General features: G+C 56.4%; 8 protein-coding genes across 8 annotated transcripts; 4 read left to right on the top strand and 4 right to left on the bottom strand.

Annotated features, from left to right (window-relative positions):
• Window positions 1-14: 14 nt before the first annotated feature.
• Window positions 15-2,162, top strand: W97_04795 (uncharacterized protein; the record flags this gene model as incomplete). The annotated part of the gene is made up of 1 exon (XM_007782684.1): window positions 15-2,162. One exon carries the CDS (start codon window positions 15-17, stop codon window positions 2,160-2,162), a length of 2,148 nt encoding a protein of 715 aa, XP_007780874.1.
• A 668-nt stretch (window positions 2,163-2,830) lies between these two features.
• W97_04794 (uncharacterized protein) lies at window positions 2,831-5,602 on the top strand (the record flags this gene model as incomplete). Its single annotated transcript, XM_007782683.1, has 3 exons — window positions 2,831-3,180; window positions 3,254-5,248; window positions 5,329-5,602. 3 exons carry the CDS (start codon window positions 2,831-2,833, stop codon window positions 5,600-5,602), a joined length of 2,619 nt encoding a protein of 872 aa, XP_007780873.1.
• Window positions 5,603-6,154: 552 nt separating this feature from the next.
• Window positions 6,155-6,499, bottom strand: W97_04793 (uncharacterized protein; the record flags this gene model as incomplete). Its single annotated transcript, XM_007782682.1, has 2 exons — window positions 6,155-6,270; window positions 6,361-6,499. 2 exons carry the CDS (start codon window positions 6,497-6,499, stop codon window positions 6,155-6,157), a joined length of 255 nt encoding a protein of 84 aa, XP_007780872.1.
• A 901-nt stretch (window positions 6,500-7,400) lies between these two features.
• Window positions 7,401-8,580, bottom strand: W97_04792 (uncharacterized protein; the record flags this gene model as incomplete). Its single annotated transcript, XM_007782681.1, has 3 exons — window positions 7,401-7,651; window positions 7,708-8,081; window positions 8,141-8,580. 3 exons carry the CDS (start codon window positions 8,578-8,580, stop codon window positions 7,401-7,403), a joined length of 1,065 nt encoding a protein of 354 aa, XP_007780871.1.
• Window positions 8,581-9,713: 1,133 nt separating this feature from the next.
• On the top strand, window positions 9,714-10,919 carry W97_04791 (uncharacterized protein; the record flags this gene model as incomplete). Its single annotated transcript, XM_007782680.1, has 1 exon — window positions 9,714-10,919. One exon carries the CDS (start codon window positions 9,714-9,716, stop codon window positions 10,917-10,919), a length of 1,206 nt encoding a protein of 401 aa, XP_007780870.1.
• Window positions 10,920-11,557: 638 nt separating this feature from the next.
• On the bottom strand, window positions 11,558-13,267 carry W97_04790 (uncharacterized protein; the record flags this gene model as incomplete). Its single annotated transcript, XM_007782679.1, has 2 exons — window positions 11,558-13,076; window positions 13,131-13,267. 2 exons carry the CDS (start codon window positions 13,265-13,267, stop codon window positions 11,558-11,560), a joined length of 1,656 nt encoding a protein of 551 aa, XP_007780869.1.
• A 514-nt stretch (window positions 13,268-13,781) lies between these two features.
• Window positions 13,782-14,881, top strand: W97_04789 (uncharacterized protein; the record flags this gene model as incomplete). The annotated part of the gene is made up of 3 exons (XM_007782678.1): window positions 13,782-13,873; window positions 13,926-14,314; window positions 14,373-14,881. The coding sequence occupies 3 exons, from the start codon at window positions 13,782-13,784 to the stop codon at window positions 14,879-14,881; spliced, it is 990 nt and encodes a 329-aa protein (XP_007780868.1).
• Window positions 14,882-15,081: 200 nt separating this feature from the next.
• Window positions 15,082-17,896, bottom strand: W97_04788 (DNA mismatch repair protein msh-2; the record flags this gene model as incomplete). The annotated part of the gene is made up of 2 exons (XM_007782677.1): window positions 15,082-17,688; window positions 17,741-17,896. The coding sequence occupies 2 exons, from the start codon at window positions 17,894-17,896 to the stop codon at window positions 15,082-15,084; spliced, it is 2,763 nt and encodes a 920-aa protein (XP_007780867.1).
• Between the last annotated feature and the right edge of the window lie 188 nt (window positions 17,897-18,084).

Raw genomic sequence — 18,084 nt, 5'->3', positions numbered from 1 at the left:
CTATTTGGCCCACGATGGACGGCGCAGGAGAGCTCCTCGTCCTCACCCACGGGCTTCTCGCACGCCAGGCCGCGAACTCCACGGAGACCGGTGCCTCGCAAAGCAACGAAAGACCTCCTGTATACAAAGTGGTGGGGTTGATACTGGCCATTCTCTCTGGACTGTTCATAGGAGTCTCCTTCGTCATGAAGAAGGTGGGGCTGCTCAACGCCAACGTCAAATACCACGAGGAGGCAGGAGAAGGCTACGGATATCTTAAGAACGGCTGGTGGTGGGGTGGCATGACCCTGATGATTATTGGAGAGGTGTGCAACTTCGTGGCGTATGCCTTCGTGGACGCCATCCTGGTCACGCCGCTTGGGGCCTTGTCGGTCGTCGTCACCACTATCCTCTCAGCCATCTTCCTAAAGGAGCGCCTCAGCTTTGTCGGCAAGGTTGGCTGCTTCAACTGTATCATTGGATCTGTCGTCATTGTGATTAATGCCCCTGAGCAGTCGGCAGTCAGCAAGATCCAGGACATGAAAAAGCTCGTGCTTTCTCCGGGCTTCCTCAGCTATGCGGGGATCGTTATCGTTGCTTGCATCTTCCTTGCTCTTTGGGCTGGCCCTAGATATGGCAAGAAGAGCATGCTGGTCTACCTCAGTATCTGCAGTCTCATCGGCGGCTTGAGCGTAGTAGCGACGCAAGGCCTAGGTGCGGCAATCGTTACGCAAATAGGGGGCGAGCCGCAATTCAATCAGTGGTTCCTATACTTACTTCTAGTATTCGTCATTGCTACACTACTGACAGAGGTTATCTACCTCAACAAAGCGCTCAACCTGTTCAACGCGGCGCTTGTCACTCCGACATACTACGTCTTCTTCACCACCTCCACGATCGTGACTTCGGCGATCCTCTTTCGTGGTTTCAAGGGCACCCCGGCGACCATTTCTACCGTTATCATGGGCTTTCTGCAGATTTGCGCTGGAGTGATCCTACTACAGCTGTCGAAGTCAGCAAAGGACGTACCTGATGCCGCAGTCTTTAAGGGTGATCTCGATCAAGTCAGGACTGTCGCGGAACAGAAGGAGCCAGAGTATGAGCCTAAAGCGGACTCGATACGTGCAGGGGGTGCCTTGCTTCGTTCCATGTCAAACATGAGGCAAAGGAAGGAGGCAGAAGACGCTAAGCGGATCCACGAAGAACGCATGGCGCCTATTGGTGAAAACGAGCAGGTCGAGTTTGATGGCCTGCGCCGACGCAAGACCGTACTCGAACCTGGGCAAGCGCCCCTACAGCGCCGGAAGACTCTCCATCCACCGCTGGGCATGTCCGAGTTTCCAGACGACGACACCCAATCCACAGTATCCGACGACATCCACCCCGGCTTCTTTACGCGCCTCAGCCACCGCAGACGCCGCCAGCAGCAAGCGCCTCAATCCCCCCCTCCACCCATGCCACTCAGCAGCCTCCACGTTTCCAAAGCCAGCAGCCCCCCGGCCTCCTCTCTGGACGGAACCTCAAGTCCCGCGCCTCACGTCTACGGCCTGCCCCCCGGCCTCCTACACCACACACCAGAAGACACAGCCTACCACTCCCCCTCCGCAATCCACTGGGACCCCTCCGTCGCCGACGACGCCGACCGGCCTAGGTCACGCGACCGACTCGGCCCACCCAGGCCACCGCCACATACCGCGAAGCGGCAGTTCAGCTTCCAGAACGTCTTCAGCCGGTCGCACAAGCGGGAGGCGTCCGATGGCGCCGAGAGCAGCGCTGGCCGGCCCGTGTCGCGGGGCGCGCTGAGCTTCACGAGCCGGAAGAGCGGGAAGGAACACGCGCCGCCGGATCGGGCGACGGAGGAGGAGAGGCTGGGGCTTGTGAAGGGGGATTCGCAGAATCTGTTGACGCTGCCGGAGTATAGCTCTCCGCCGGAGTCGTCGGATACGGAAGAGGACTGGCAGGTTATGGGGGTGGGGGGGACGAGGGTGGCGAGTCCGCCGGCGATGGGGACGGTGGGTGCTGGGAGGGACGCACCGCTGCCGCAACCGACGGCTTTTGAGCCGATGAGGGGTGCGAGAAGGGTGGATAGTGATGACGATACTGACGACGACCACCGCGATGAGGTGATGAGGGATAAATACGATGAGAGTAGGTCTGATAGGGGTGGGGGGGCGTTCATGTAGGTGTTCACTGGGCCGTTCAGGACTGGTTGCATGGCAGGCGTGTAAGGGACGTTTGGGTCAGGTCAAGTGCGGCGTTGTATATGGTAGATATCCTTCCTGGTAAGTATATCAACGGCAGCAAGTACATCCGCCGGCTGCTCAATCTTTTGTCTCTCGATCCTTCGCCGGAACAATGTCTGCACCGTCGAACGTCAAAGATCAACGGAGAGCGGCCCAGTGCAGTCAAAGATGCAGCCCTATGATCTCCAGAGCTCACGCGAGCAGCCTCCCCGAACCACCTCGCTGCATGCTCCGTCATGCACCACCGTTGTGCCCCGTTACGCCACAATCGAGGGAGAGCTCAGGTACCGACGGAAGCGACCGCTCGTCGTGCTCTTCTGCGCCTCAGCACGCCTAACAAACTCTCTGTTGCATGTATGTATTTCTGGTGTGGGGACTGAAGATTCAACTTACCCCTCGTGCCTTGGCCGCCGGGAGACTGGTCGAGCCCGCGCCCCACCGGACTTCTTTCGCTACCATCGAATCATGAAGCTTCATGCCGCGAATCCCACCACGCGAGCCGCATCCGTCACCTCCACTTCAACTCCTCGCTAATTCTCCTCACCTTGCAACTACCTAGGGAGCTTTGCTCCTGTTCACGACGCACGTCTGGCGCTCGACGTTGCTCAATGGCTTCGATTACTGGCCGCAGAGGGGAGTCCTCTACCCAGAGCTCCAATCCCGCCCAAGCTCGCTTTGCGCAATCGTCACCGGCGAACGACGACCCTGCGCAAGGCTCTCAAGATGCTGACAAGCCCAAGAAGAAGAAGCACAGAGCCGGAAAGAAACACCGTCGCAACCGCCGCCAGTCCTTTGCAGCTCCCTCGGAGGATCAGACGGACAACGGCGACGTAGAAGAGGGCAGGCCGAGCTTGGTGGAGGCTCGACAGCCGAGTGACCACCGCCAAAGCTTCTACAGGCTAGGGCAGGCGAACCGCAGTAATACCAGTCTCGAAAGCGAGGCTCTGCTGGATCATCGGTAGGTTATCGGATGCGAAGCCTCCAACAGTGGCTTTGCAAACTGGGCTGACATAAACTGCGTGTCGGGGTAGTAACCACAGCACTCTTCAAGCCCGACGACAGAGCATTCATCCAGGCCCCTTCCAGCCCCCGGGCGGTCAGCAGTACAAGCATCGTCAATCGAACGTCTTCGGTGCAAGTAGGTCGAAGCTGTCAAAGATACAGAAGTCGTCCGATCGTGAAAGCGAAGAGGAGGGCAACACCGACGACCGCACACCGCTCATCCCACCTTCTCAACAAAACAGTCCCACGTCTCGAAACAGAGGATATGGAGGCTTTCTTGGCCCGTCGAGCGGTGGCCAGCGCCCCCGCCGCAGATCGACCGGCTCCAGTCACTCGCATCGTAGTCGGGACAAGAGGACTATCCTTGACCCGCCAGAACCTCCCAGAGAAAGCTTTCCCGAATACGATGTCAACAACCCGCCATCAGTTCCTGTTAGTCCAAGAATGGGGGCGGAGATGCCTTATGAAGACGTCATGCTCATGGGAGACTTGGAGCGGGAAACGTCCCGCGAAAGCCGTGGATCACGGCTGTTGTCAGGAGATGCGCTCATTGATATCGACGGAGATGGCAGCGAAGCATCGCCCAAGAGCAAACCGGACGATATGAGGAGGCGCATGACCATGAGTGCCGAAGACGACGTGTGCTTTCCTCAAGATGTCATGTCCGAGACAGCCCACGATGACGATGAAATGCACGAGGAACCCCGTCGAAGATCCCGCCACAGCAGGCGCAGAAGGTGGCCCGAACTGTCGGTGCTGGACGACTACGCTCGCCAGGAGAAGAAAGAACGGACGATGGAAGGTCTCCGAGCAAGGAAGGTCAGCGAGCCGTTGATGGTCGGCGGACGCTTGCGCCCACAGAAGAGACTCTGGCATCGTGAGGACGACGATGCTCCCTACAGGTTCACGTATTTTAACGAGGAATTCGAGAGCACGATTCACAGTCAGACCATCTCGGAGCTAGTACAACCAGGGCAGACGTTCCGAGACCTTTTCTTGCCGGATCCTCCTCTGCTTGAGGACGAGAGCTCGTCTGAGGAGGAAGACGAGTCACACCCACAGCCCACACAACACCACATGCCTCCATCAGATCGCAAGACTGATACATCCAACAATGGTGCATCTGGCAGTGCATCCCGACAACCCTCTATGATTAGTATGCGTGATCACAAGCCGCAGCATCATCCGTCGTCAGGCGAACAAACAGGCTCCAATAGCCCTGGGGGATCTCGCACTCCAAAGGGGCAAGGACAGAAGCGCTATGGCCCACGCCCTGTCTTCTGGCTTGACGTACTCTCACCCACTGATGCCGAGATGCGTGTAATCTCCAAGGCGTTTGGTATCCACGCCCTAACAGCCGAAGACATAATGATGCAAGAAGCGCGCGAGAAGGTCGAGCTGTTCAAGAACTACTACTTCGTCAACTACCGCACCTTCGAGCAAGACACCAACTCAGAGAACTTCCTCGATCCGGTAAACATGTACGTCGTCGTCTTCGGCGAGGGCGTAATAAGCTTCCACTTCAGCATGACGCCCCATCCCGCCAACGTCCGACGGCGCATCCGGCAGCTCAGCGACTACCTGATCCTGAGCAGCGACTGGATCTCGTATGCCATCATCGACGACATCACGGACGTCTACGCGCCGCTCATCGAGCGCATCGAGGATGAAGTCGACGAAATCGACGACGCGATCCTTGGCCTGCACTCTCCGGAAGATAATTCCGATAACGCGGCCAAGAAGATGGCCAAGGCCAAGGAACTCGAATACGAGAAGCAGTCCGAGGCAGGGGACGCATCGGGCGGTGATTCCGGCGGCGACATGCTGCGCCGGGTAGGCGAGTGCCGCAAGAAGGTGATGAGTCTGTACCGGCTGCTGGGCAACAAAGCGGACGTGATCAAGGGTTTCGCGAAGAGGTGCAATGAGCAGTGGGAGGTTGCGCCTAGGAGCGAGATCGGGCTGTATTTGGGAGATATCCAGGATCACATTGTCACGATGACGGCGAATTTGAGTCATTACGAGAAGTGAGTATTGCCTTTCCTCCCCGTCGATCGCGTCTCACATGGTACGTCGTTATCCAGGTGCTGACAATCACCTCCACCAGTCTTCTAAGCCGCGCCCACTCCAATTACCTGGCCCAAATCAACATCCGCATGAACGAGCGCCAGGAGCAGACCGCCGACGTGCTCGGCAAACTAACCGTCTTGGGCACCATCGTCCTGCCCATGAACATCGTTACCGGCATGTGGGGCATGAACGTCCTGGTGCCGGGCCAGAATGTCGACAGCCTGTGGTGGTTCTCGGGCATCACAGGCGGCTTGCTCATTTTTGGGCTGACGAGCTATTTTATCGCCAAGAGGGTTTACGGGATTGTGTAAAAGGGGCTGGGAAGAGTAGGGGACCGGTAAGATGACGCAGGAGATTGCTAGAGGAAGAGAGGAAGAGTAGCCGAGATAAGAGGAACATAACACAGGATTTACGGGGAATGTATAAATTGGGTTGGAAGTCCATCCCCGGCGTTTCGCAGCTGGTTATAGGTATCCAGCCTTGGGAAAGGGATCCCTAGGAACCAGCGCATCCCACTAGGACTAGGACTTCAACTTGGGGATCTCGCACCGCTTTACTTGTATGACTAGTCCCAAAAAGCTTTGTTCGTAGAATACCTGTCGACTACGTGCAAGAAATACCAACAAGTCATATACCCGACCTGACTCAGGATGACCTGCAGAGTCCACCTTCACAAACGCCGCCCAACTCCGATCCTTTGGGATGGCTTCCGTGATGTTTTGCGATATCCCTTTCACCTCATTTCATTCCACCCCAAAAAAAAATTCCCGGCCCAGTCGCTCTAAGCCTCTGCCAGGCCACAAGCCCCTCCCTATTTTCTTCCTCGCGTCTCGCATCTATCCTCCAACCAGCAGCAGAACTCCTCAATACTTCTCCTCCTTCAACAGCCCCCTCGCCCTCAGCCCCTCAACGCGCTCCTCTTCCTTCTTGGCCTCCCGCTTCAGATTCATGGTCCACCAAAGGTAGAACAGCGCCGCGCCTATAGTGGCCCCGTCAGTACCTCACGTCCACATCAGCCCCTTCCGCTGAGGACAGCGGTGCATGAACAAACGCAAAGCGCGAGACGTACCGATAACCATCGCCGCGATCCCCCCACACATGACCCCGATCTCGTGCCCGATCGACGGCGGAGGCACGTAGGCGGCTGGGTCGGCGGCACCGCCTCCGCCGCCCGCGCGGGGGGAGAGGATGCGGATGTGTTCTGCCATTGTCGCGTTTTTCTGCGGTCGGCGAGGCTAGGACGCAATGCGGCTGGTAGAGTTGCACGCAAGGGCGGATGGATTCTGGCGCGTGAGGTGCGCTGGAGGGAAGGCGGTAGCAATGCGAGAGAGTTCTATGGTTTATCGCGAGCGCAATAGGGGAGGTGGAGCGGCTAGAATATCAATGTCACAACGGCAGCTATCTGGGGGAGGCGGGAGGCTGGCACATATCTGGGGAGCTTGCGACCCAGGCTGGTGATGGACGTCAGCCAAGAAGGCGGAGTAAAGTAAGCCTCGTGGGACGCACGACCGGGGCACGCGAGGATGTAAGGCTTAACTTGTCTTGGCGAAAGCCCGTGAGATGCGAAACGACGATTGGGAATGTGCTGAAAAATGTGTTGTAGTCAAGCCACAGCAGGAGGGCTGCGTAAAGTTATCTCCCAACTGATGGTAGTTTTAACTGAGTAGGTGGACGAAGACTGCGCAAAGAGGTATCGCGGAGCAGCAGAAGGCAGTTGAAGCAATTATATAGACCTCAGACGGCGAGAAAACAGCATTTGATGACCCTCCTGGAGAACCATCTTACTGCTCTACAAGTCTTCGAAAATCCTTCCCTTGCTGTCCATGCTCTATGAAAGCCTCATTAAGACCCTTCTTTCTCCTTGCGCTATCCGATCAAGATACCCCAGAACGACGGTGCGCCCTCAGTCTTCGTCCATTCGGTGCCATGATCCTCTACGCTCAGGATGATGGATTCAAAGCTCTCCCGACGCTCCACTACCAGAGTCTCGAAGACTAAGCAGCCGACTGTCAGCAACCCATCGTGCCCGTGCCGGCGAAGCCTGTATGTGAGGACGTGCGTCGAAGCCATAGCCGTGCTGGCTGATCCAACACTGTATTCCTCTCTTCTTCACTTCTTTTTTGCCGCCTTCTCCTCCAGTGCCCTCATTGCAGCTCTTGCACTTCTGCTTCCACCAAGCTTTGGACCTCTAGCCTGGACCTCCCCCTTGCCAGCGGTGGGAGGCTTGGGTTGCGTGCGTCTGACATTATTATTCCGGATCTGTTCCATGAACTCCTGCCGGAATCGCTCTGCGATAAGATCATCTGCAGCTTGATTATCCCCGTTCGACACCGAAGCTTCAGGTTCGTCGTACAGATCCACTGTGAGACGCCCGTTAGATCCTAGATAATGAAGCAGCGCAACATCCGCAACTCACATCTGCTCTCTTTGAGAACCTCCTCAACCAGCTGATCCCGCTTGATGTCCTCGCTGTTCCTCCGCTTCCTACCCCTCCAAGGTTTCCCGTCTCTACCCAATCTGATCTTTTTGCTCGTATCGATGTCCTCAACCTCAACCAAATCACCAGTTTCCAGCTTCCTGAAAGCGGCCTCCGTCCGCGCTATATTCCGCATTGTAGCATCCGAGCCCAGGTCGATCTCGTGGAGCTTGCCAAGGCTCGCTGCCTGCTTCTGTCCAGGCGCGCCGCTGGGGAGGCGAATGGTATCGGTCAAGTTCGCGGTTTGACTCGATGATTGAGAAGCGGATGCTCCCTCACGTAGTGCAGTCATCTTGGAGTCTACATAAGCCATCCTTACGCCATTAGTCTCCGCCTCTGCATGTCTTTCATCCCGAGAATGAGGGCCACTCACATGTGCTTATCGAGGACATCCGCTCTCTGCCCAGTTTGCGGCGCAAAGCGACCAGCGGCAACGTCCAGCACAGAGCGTTCTTGATCCACTACCACGAGCGCGTTTGACGATTGAGGGGTCTCTGACATGCTGCGCTGCGCTTGCGCTGCATTGGAGAACTCGATTCCTCCTCTTCGCGCTTTGCCCAGTTTGCGCCGCCGTAGGATCTCGGCGACAGAGAGATCGGCTTCTGGCGCCCGCGCAGGACCCTGCTCATTTGTCTCTGCAATCTTCGTTGTTGCAGGTACAACACGCTCTTCTGCAGTTATTACACTAGCGGTCGAGGTAGGCGGAGCTTGAGCGATTGCGGTATCGTCGTCGTGTAGACGTTTGCGGAACACTTTCCGGCGTTTCGAAGGGCGGAAAAGAGGTTCGGCGGGTTCGTCCTCGATGTTTGCCATGGCGTGTTTGGCAAGGACGCTGCTTCGTGGGTACAATGATTTGATTATTGGAACTTTGAGTGAAGTCGGTGCCTCAGAGTCCAACAGCTGTAGTTCCGGTCACGTGCGTGTGGCATTCGTTGACTCTATCATGTGGTGGTTGGTTTCAGAATGTTGTGCACACTCGAGTGGTAATTTAGGCTGCTAAAATATCTTGCAGTTAAGCGCAACATACTCTTGCCACTTCTGCGAACGCTCCTGCGTACAGCGGCTTCTTTAATGGCCTTTGAGTCCTTAGAGGTTGTATCATTTTCATATGTCAAGCATGTCTCGAGTCTCTGCTTGGTAGAGTATCCCCCAGTTTCGGCACAAGAGCAGCTTGAACCCTCATGTACTACGCCCTTTTAAGTGCTGCTCGAGTTGCGGTCACCATCTCCTCGCTTTCCTTAAACACGCTTCTTTTCCTGCCTTGCCGCATCTGTTCCAGTTCTACCTCGTCTCAGTGTGAAAAATGCCGTTCCAAACCATAGTCAGGTGTTCTGTCAATCTCATCAGTGCTCCCCTTGCGGGAGCACGGTCAGAGCCTTACCCAGCGGTACTCCAGTAAGCATACTTGGAGAATTCACAGACAACACCGGCAGCTTGACGGCAGTGAAATTGTCTCTGCAGCAGGCTATGATAGCGACATACACGCATCTTGGTATGAGCGCCCCGAACAAAGAATATCTCGCCGAATTTCCTCCCGAGTGCACTCATGTCGCTTGTAGACAAAGACTGCGGCTACCAGTACAAAGAGGAATTATGGGTAGAACAAGGAACATGATCGGAGTCTCAGTCAGCGGATTGCCCGACAGTCGGTGGCTGTCTCATTTCTTTGATGCGACTCGAGATTGCCATGTGGTGGGGGTATGACTTCAACCGGACCGCTGCATTCCCATGTCTTCGCTGTTCTCTCATTCAAAACTTGCATTGCATATTTGCGGGACTGGTTCCTTTCTTGGTACTCTATATTCCGCATAGAACGCCATATTTACGAAGCCGGTCTTCGTATACACGCTCATTTACAAACAAACGGAAAACCTGCTCCGTTCAGTCTCTAAGCATCTTGGACGATACCAGCATCAGCTTAATTGCGAAAACTAGCATCACTCAGCATGGCCCGCAGTACATCTTTGAAGATAACACCCGCTCCGTTCCGCTCGTCGAACCTCGCGATACCTCCATCGCCGTTCTCTCCTCGCTTGCCCATCACACCACCACCAGCAGCGCCTAGACCCGCTTCGGGCACCGCATTCAGACGGCCTACATACAATCTGACCAGCTCACCTCCTCCAAACCCGCTGCAATGGCTCTGGACCTGTCACATGTGCCACGTGACCTACCCAATTGGCGCTACCAGACGATGCCTTGATGATGGACACTTCTTCTGCTCTGGCACCACGACAATCAAGGCCTGGCGGAAGAGCGTGTCGCCCAAACGGCGGGTGAAGAAGCATCGGGCCTGTGCATCTGAGTTCGACTACAGCGGCTGGAAAGTCTGGGGCGAATGGCGCAGGGAGGAACATGCAGCGTCGGAGGCCTTCGATGACTTCACCAGCGGATCAAGCTTCAGCGACGACGAGAGCGACAGCGGCGCTAGCTGCTGCTGCAGTGACGAGTGTGCCCCGCCTCCATCCGGATCGACGAAGAAGGACTGCTGGAACAAGTGCGACTACCCCAGCGAGTGCCGCTGGGGAAAGCAGTTCGGCGTCCAGACGCCTCCTAAAATCCAGACACTCGTCGTTACGTCCTCAGAAACATTCTCACAGCCTGAGCTCCCGCCCGCGCCGGCGTCCCAACCGCCTACCAGCTTCGAGTCCATCCTCGCAAAGAACAACATTACTCAGATTCAGTCGTCTCCAACAACGCCCAAGTCAGCCGGTGCCAACAAGGCAGACTTCTGGGGCGCGCTCCTCGCGTCCGCCAACCGCCGCAAGAGCGCAAGCACCCTGGCTCCCAGCCCGCTCTCGCTGCACCCCATAACAGAGGAGACCGCGAGCATCTCTGTGCCAGAGCCCGCTTTCGTACCCCCGTCATCTCCGTCGACTGCAATGACTTCGCCCGTAGCGGCCGCTGACGCGTTGTTTGAGCAATCTAAACATATGCTGTTGACCGCGCCATTGAAGAGCGGGACATCGGCGCTGAAGCTCGCGACGTTGAACTTCTCAATTCCACAGTCGAGCATTAGGAACGGGGCTGCGCCAGTCAGTAGCGATATGAGGAGTACTTCGGCTTTGAGTCTGCCGGGGGAGCCGATGGAGGGGGTAGAGATGAGTTATGTTGGGCATCTTAGGAAGCAGGATAGTGGGTATTTCAATTAGGGGCTGTAATATGTTATCGAGGCCTAAATTCTGTTGGAGTTCCGTATGAATTTTCTCTCACTGCTGTAGGAGACGCTGGCGCTAGTATTTTTAACTCCTATTCATCATCCATGTCTTTCAGCCGTCCCGTTTTTTTGCAGCTGTTCGAAAAGCATAGTGCCCTTCCAAGTTTTCAATGATTTTAGGGACTGATATAAGGGATTGGGTTGTCTTGATACTTGTAATATAGATCTAAGTACTCGCATTCCGCTGGTCGGAAAGACTTGTAATTTACTTGCTTCGCTCATGTAGTTTTCGAGCATACCGAACTTTGCCCACTAACAGCGCCGGTATCTGAGCCGGCCCAGACCGACAACCTTATTTGATTATCCCAGTTAAGGTCTGATTCTTATGTTTGGTGTGTTACCAGATCAAGGCAACCTACCATTGGAAACCGTTCAAGATCATGACAAGGGGATTAAACCGGGTGTGTAAATGTATGTGCAGTGAGCGTGCTCCGAAGTCATCCGGGAGCGAGTTTGGCAGCATAACGTGACTGCAATCCCTGAATCCGGTGAGAGAGTACAGCGACAGGTGGTACAATGCTCGAGCAGGCAGAGAGCAATATCTTTATCTGTAGTACCCGACCTCAGCTAAACCTATCTTCCCTCCTTCCTGCTCTCAATCACTTTCATCACATCCGCAGCCGAATTCTTATCCCCCTTCCTCTTCTTCGCCCCCCGCTTTCTCTTCTTCCCGCCCCGTTCCCCTCCCTCCCCATCCTCATCGTCATCATCCGCACCAGCCCCCTTCCATTTCGACAGCTTGATCTTCCCACCATCCTCCGCGTCCTCGGCGTCTCCAAACCTTGACGATCCGAAGCCCAGATCCATGTCTTCGAGATCGCGGTCCGAGGACGCCAGCATGGCTGCACGGCGTTTGAGCCGGGCTTCGCGCTCTTCGTCGGTTTCTTCGTGGGAGGTAGTGGCGGAGCCGGTGGAGAAGGAGGCGGTGTCGATTTTGCGCGCTTTTTGGAGGGCTGCGAGAATGGTCAGGTCTTTTGAGACGTCGTATTTGGTTTCTTCGGTGGTGGACGGCGTGGTGGTGCCGAAGTAGTTGCGAGGAGCTGCGGTGGGTTTGGAGGGGATGGGTGGGGGAGGCATGTCTGTAGGCGGAGAGGCGAACGGAGACTCTGATGGAGATGGAAATGCTTCTTCCTTTTTGGACGGTTGTGGTGGAGGTTCGTCCTCCGGAGGCGCGTCAACCTCGCCGTCTTCGGCTTCTGATGCGGAGTCATCTTCGTCGAAGCCGGCCAGCGGATCGTAAGCTGTACCGACACCCTCGAAAATATCGTCATCTTCGTCCTGTACAGGCGCCACAGGTATCTCTGGCACCTCCATACCCAGCGGTACAGCATCTTTGTCCGGCATCAGCAGACCTGTCGGGACTTGCGGGTCTTCCGTCTTTGCTTTCCGAATCTTCCTCTTGACATTGCCCTCCGCGTCTACCGTGATCAGCACTTCCCTGCCCTTTTCGTCCCGCTCAATCCTTGAAGTCTCCCTCTTCTCTCCGACCCGTCGGAACTTCGCTCCCAGCTGCGGTTGCGCCGCCATCTTCGCCTCAGCAGTGGCTTTCCGCTGCGCCTTAAGCTCGGCCAGAATCGCGTCCCTGCTCCTCTTGATACCAGCTACAGGCGGCGGAGGTGCCATCTCGCCCTTCTTTTCCGCCTTATCCTTCACCACAGGCGCGATCTCCCGCTCCTCCAGTTTCTCAAACTCCTCATCCACATCCGGCCCTTCCTCCTTCCCTTTCGCTTCTGGCCCCCCACCACCAAGCACATCCTCCCCCCTCCTCACCCTCTCCAACAGCTTCCAATCCAGCCCCTTGACCAAATGCGTCGCGCCCACATCCCCGCCCGTGATCTGATCCCTGAGCGCCTCAAACGTCGCCCTATCAATCTGGCCCAGCTTCATGCTCTCCTCGAGCGCCTTGACGCGCTTTGCCTTGTCGTCCTCGTCATCCTCGATACGCTCGAGCGTGCGATCCCGGTATCCAGAGGCTAGTTTCGTGCCTTTCGGCGCCGCGGAGGATTTGAATTTCTTGGCTGGTTGAGAGGCGGCGTTGCGGTCGGCGAGCTGGCGGGCGAAGTCGATGCCGGAGGAGCCTTTAACTGTGCGCCTGTGGGAATGTTAGCTTGAAGACATCTTAGAGATTCCTTAGAGTTAAACGGACGGTGTCATCGGTATGCTAGAGCGAGCCCGGGAGCCCAGCAGGCCGCCGGGAGTTGCGCCGGGCTGGGGAGTGCTCGTTGCGCCATCTTGTCGTCGGGGGGTGTCGGAGACGAGGCGGCGGAACTGGTCGTTGTTCATGCTGGGTTGACTGCGCGGGAGGTGAGGGCGTGGTGGAAGTTTTGGTCGGCGGATCTGGTGCCGCAGACGCCGACGATGTCACCGGCACGCATGCATTCAATGTCAGCATTTCGCATCGCATTCGATCCTGCCTTAGAAGTACACAGAGCGGACGGCGATGTAACGTTGGATAGGCAGGTACAACTAGGGGTCACCTGCTGGTCTTCCCCGCATTGCCCCGCAGGTAGGAGTTATATTGTAGGAAGATACTCCAGCTTCCAGTCCGCTCCGGTAGTCTTCACATCCGAGTATAGCTTCTCCGAACATACCCTTCTCTCTCCCTTGGTTCGAGTGCTCTGCAAGATGATTGTGACGTTTCTTTTACCGCTTTTCGCGAGCTTCCTGAACATTGTCACTGGCCAGACTACAATCAATGCTACCACTGGAGCTACTTATACGAACCCTATCTTAAACGAAGTAGGGGCTGATCCGTAGGACTTCCTCGAACGTTCTTTCTCTGTGCTTCTTTGACTGTATGCGTAGCTGGGTAATCCGTTACGATGGATGGTACTACCTTACCTACACAACAACGGACAACATCACACTTCTTCGCAGCCAAGTCCTCACGTACGCTTCTTTCAATCCTCGGATGCTCTCCTTGCAATGTTGACCTACGTAGTAATTGGAACACCGCCGAACGCCGTCTCCTGTTCCAGCCGCCGGAGGAAACAGACTACTCTACGAACCTCTGGGCGCCCGAACTCCACCACATCAACAATGCCTGGTACGTTATCTTCACTGCGGACCCGAACAACGACCAGCCGCCGCCTGAGGTCGACATGTTCTGCGAGTATAGCTGCCCTGCTGTGCACCATCGAATGTACGTACTTGAAGGCGACAGCGGCGACCCCTGGACTGCGACCTTCGCCATGAAAGCGCAGCTGAACACGTTCGATCAATTCGCTATCGACGGGACCTACTTCCAGCACTCAACGGGGCTGTACCACATCTACAGCTGCTGGTACCGCCAGTATGACGGCTGGCCCGCCAATCTATGCATCACCAAGAGTCTGCCGTCCCTCCCGCCATCCTTCTATCTTGCTCGCCCCACTAACACCCCACCCAGTGTCCAACCCCTGGACCGTCTCCTCCAACTTCTCCGAGCGGCAGATCATCAGCGTACCTTCGAACCCCTGGGAAAGAACCCCCTACGGCCGCCCCTTCAACGACCGTCTCTCCTCCAACGAGGGGCCCCAACAACTCACCAATCAGGCCACGGGCCAACAATTCCTCATCTACAGCGCCGCGCGTTCTGACAACCGGAACTACTGCCTTGGCCAACTCGAGCTCGTAGGCGACGATCCCATGAACCCGTCCGACTGGCGCAAGAACAGCGAGGGGTGCGTGTTTTACCAGAATGCGCTCGAGGGGGCTTATGGGGTCGGCCATGCGAGCTTTGTGAAGAGTCCTGATGGGGCGGAGGATTGGATCGTTTATCATGGGATGAGGGATCCGAGGGAGGGGTGGCGGGCGAGGACGATTCGTGCGCAGAGGTTTGGGTGGGGGGAGGACGGGGCGCCGAGGTTTCCGAGGCCGGGGTATGGGCCTTTCGAGGTGCCTAGTGGGCAATCTTGAGAGAAGGAAACGGAAAAGTGAAATGTGCTATCGAACAGTACGAAAGGTTCTGTACAAGCTCCTTACACAAAGCTAGCGTAACAGCGACAAGGTATCTAAAATGTCCTCAAGACAGAACCCTATCAGTTGACTGCAGCCAACGCCAGCTCCTGTTTTACCCGACCGAAACGCCCTGCAAGAACCTCGACATCCCGAAATCTTTACAGCGCCTTCACGCTCTGGAAGAACGGATTTCGCAACAGTCTCTCATCCGCCCTAACCAACTCCCTCATCCTCTCCGCCTGCTCCTCGCGACTCAGCCCCTTGCCTTCTGTCTCCTTCTTCCACTTCACTAACACCTCCTTCAGCGCCGCGCTGCCCTCCTCGACCTCCTCCTTGCTCGCCTGCACTGGTCCCACTTCCTCATGCTTCCCCGAGAAGTCCTCCAGCTCATCCGCCTTCCTCTTCGCCATATTGACGACCTTCTGCGGGAAGCGGACGAGCTCCGCAACATGGATGCCAAAGGACTGGTCGCAGACGCCCGGCTCAACTCTGTACAGGAGCGTGACTTCCCTGTCCTTCTTCCTGCTGGCGCCGTCGTCCTCGCCGCTAATGTGCGCCACCACATGCAAATTCTTTACCTGCGGATACCTGTCGGCCAGCGCCGTCAACTCATGGAAATGCGTCGCAAACAGCGCACACGCTCCAATCTCCTTGACGATATGTTCCGAGATCGCCCACGCGAGCCCAAACCCATCATACGTGCTCGTCCCCCTCCCCAACTCATCAATAACAATCAAGCTCTCCCTCGTTGCGCTCTTGAGGATATTCGCCGTCTCGAGCATCTCAGCCATGAACGTACTGACGCCCTTGAGCTGGCTATCACTCGCCCCCACCCGCGCAAGGATGCAGTCAAAGATCGTCAATTCGGCTTCTGAGCATGGGACGAAACATCCGACCTGCGCCATCAGCGCGATGACGCCGATCTGCCGGATATAGGTGCTCTTGCCGCCCATGTTCGGGCCCGTGATGATGAGGAAAGAGGAGCTGTCGCGGCGAAGTTCGACGTCGTTGGTGATGAAGGAGATGTCATCTTGCATCTCCATGCACGGGTGGCGGGCTTCCTTGAGGATAGTGTCGCCTGTGCCGCGCGGGTGCATCGTGGGCCGCACGTACGCCGTAGGCGCGTGGACAGCGACGTGGGCGAAGGCGACAATGACATCGAGGTGTGCGAGGACGGCGGCGAGTTTCTCAAGGACGGGTACGTAGGAGGATGCGACGGCGACGACTTCGGCGACGAGCCCGGACTGCGTGCGGTTGTAGCTTGAGGAGAGCTGGTCGAAATCGCGGCGCAGGGCCTGAAGGCTGGAGGTCGTGAAGTAGACGCCGTTTTTCTGGGTGGAGATTTCGCTGTAGCCAGACTTGTTGCGGATGCAGCTCGACTCGTTGCGCGTGAGGCGGAAGCACCACCCGTGCACGCGGTGATTTTCGAGAAAGAGCTTCTTGTCAATATCTTGGTTTAGGTCGCGGCCGGCGCGCGTGTGTTCGACGTTCATGTCGTGGCGTAGCTTGTCGAGGCGCTTGCGGATCACGCGGAGAGACTCATCGAACTCGGGCTTGATGATGAATTCGTGGTTGTCGAGCGCATCGAGGTCGACGGTCGTTTCAACCATCTCTTGGAGCTTGGCTAGGCTGTCGGAGTACTCCCGTATTTTAGAAGTATACGCTGCATCGAGGGGGTCTTTGTACTGCTCGTCCATGACAGCTTCAAGGGTCCCAAGAAACCCAGGTAAGCGGATGGCTACTTGGTACGCCCTTACGACGTCCTCAAGGTTGGCCACTTTCCGCTGAAACTTCTTCGCGAGGCGGTAGAGGTCTGGTATTGACCGCAAATGCTCCTCTTGCATAGTCTGCCGCAGCTCAGTGTCCATGACAAATGCTTCAACAAGCTGTTGCCTCTTCTCGATCTCCTCGACGTTCATCAGCGGCTGCTTGAGCCATTGTGCTAGCAGCCGGCTTCCGACAGGTGTTTTGCAGTGATTGAGCAGGCCGTACAAGCTCATGTTCTTCGATCCGTCGCGCGGTCCCGGCATGAGATTCAACGCTTTGAGTGCTGATGCATCAAGCTTCATATACTGAGACAGGTCGTGCTGATATAGCTGGTACTGCCCAAAATTTGACGAATCAGACATCAGGCCGAGGTACTTGATTAGAGCTGCCGCTGAACCCATTGCCAGTTTCAAGTCGGTCTGCGGCAGCGTTCCTGCAGCACGCTCATCCCGTAGCAGCCGGGTCAGGTCCTGCTCTATATCTCGTGTACCAAAATCTGCCTGAGACCGTTCTGACACGGCACAACCGCAACTGTCCGCGATACTCCGTAGCTTAGCGAGTTCCGCATCTTTTTTGGAGGCGTTGACCTGGATCAGACATTCCTTAACGCCTAGCTGGATAAGCAGCGATTCGAAGTTCGAGTACAGGTCGTTATCCAGAAACTCGCTGACACCAAGTTCCCGCACGCTTGCATCTGCAAAACACACGCCGACGTTCCGTGCTTCAGACGCTTTGGCGGAGACCTTGACAGCTAGGATAATGGGCGCCGAGTCTAGCTGTCCGCCCAGCTCGTCCTCGATATCTTGCAGGTTTCCCGGAGATGCTTGCTTCGTGACTTTCCAGTTCATGCGGCCTGATGTCTCCCATATCTCTACGCGCTTGCCTTGCCTGAAGAGCGCTTCCCGGAGGAAGTTGCGGAAGACGGTGACGGAGAGGGTGACGGAGTCGAGCCCGGGTTCGCGGCCGAGCTGGCGGAGGACGGATGTGGTGCGGTATACCTGTAAAGGTGTCTGTCAGCCGGATCTATGAGAAAGGAGCCTATACACATACTGTGCGCGCAACAAACAATGCATCTTCGCCGTGAGCCGTATAGTAATCGCCTCGGTCGAACAGCCGGACTGTATCGTCGCCTTGAGAGGGGAGGCCGCGGAAGAACCTGATGAAGCCGACCTCATCGTCCACCTTGAGGTCTGGTCTGGAGCCCATTGTGATGATTCAAATCCGTTTCAGCGATACCGTCTGATCTGACGCGGGATGCTCTCTGTGGTTCTTCTGGAGAAGACGCGTCAAGGCGCGTTGACCGTTTCCGCCACGCGAAGCGATTAAAGTGATCGCCGCCGGGATACAAGAGCTGCCTCGGCGCCTGATCCGCAACGTCATCGTGTGAAGTCATG

Source organism: Coniosporium apollinis (genome assembly GCF_000281105.1).
Source record: "Coniosporium apollinis CBS 100218 chromosome Unknown supercont1.21, whole genome shotgun sequence".
NCBI lineage: Eukaryota > Fungi > Ascomycota > Dothideomycetes > Coniosporium > Coniosporium apollinis.
The sequence above is the reverse complement of the archived record's forward strand: the minus strand, read 5'-3'. Positions and strand labels throughout refer to the sequence as shown.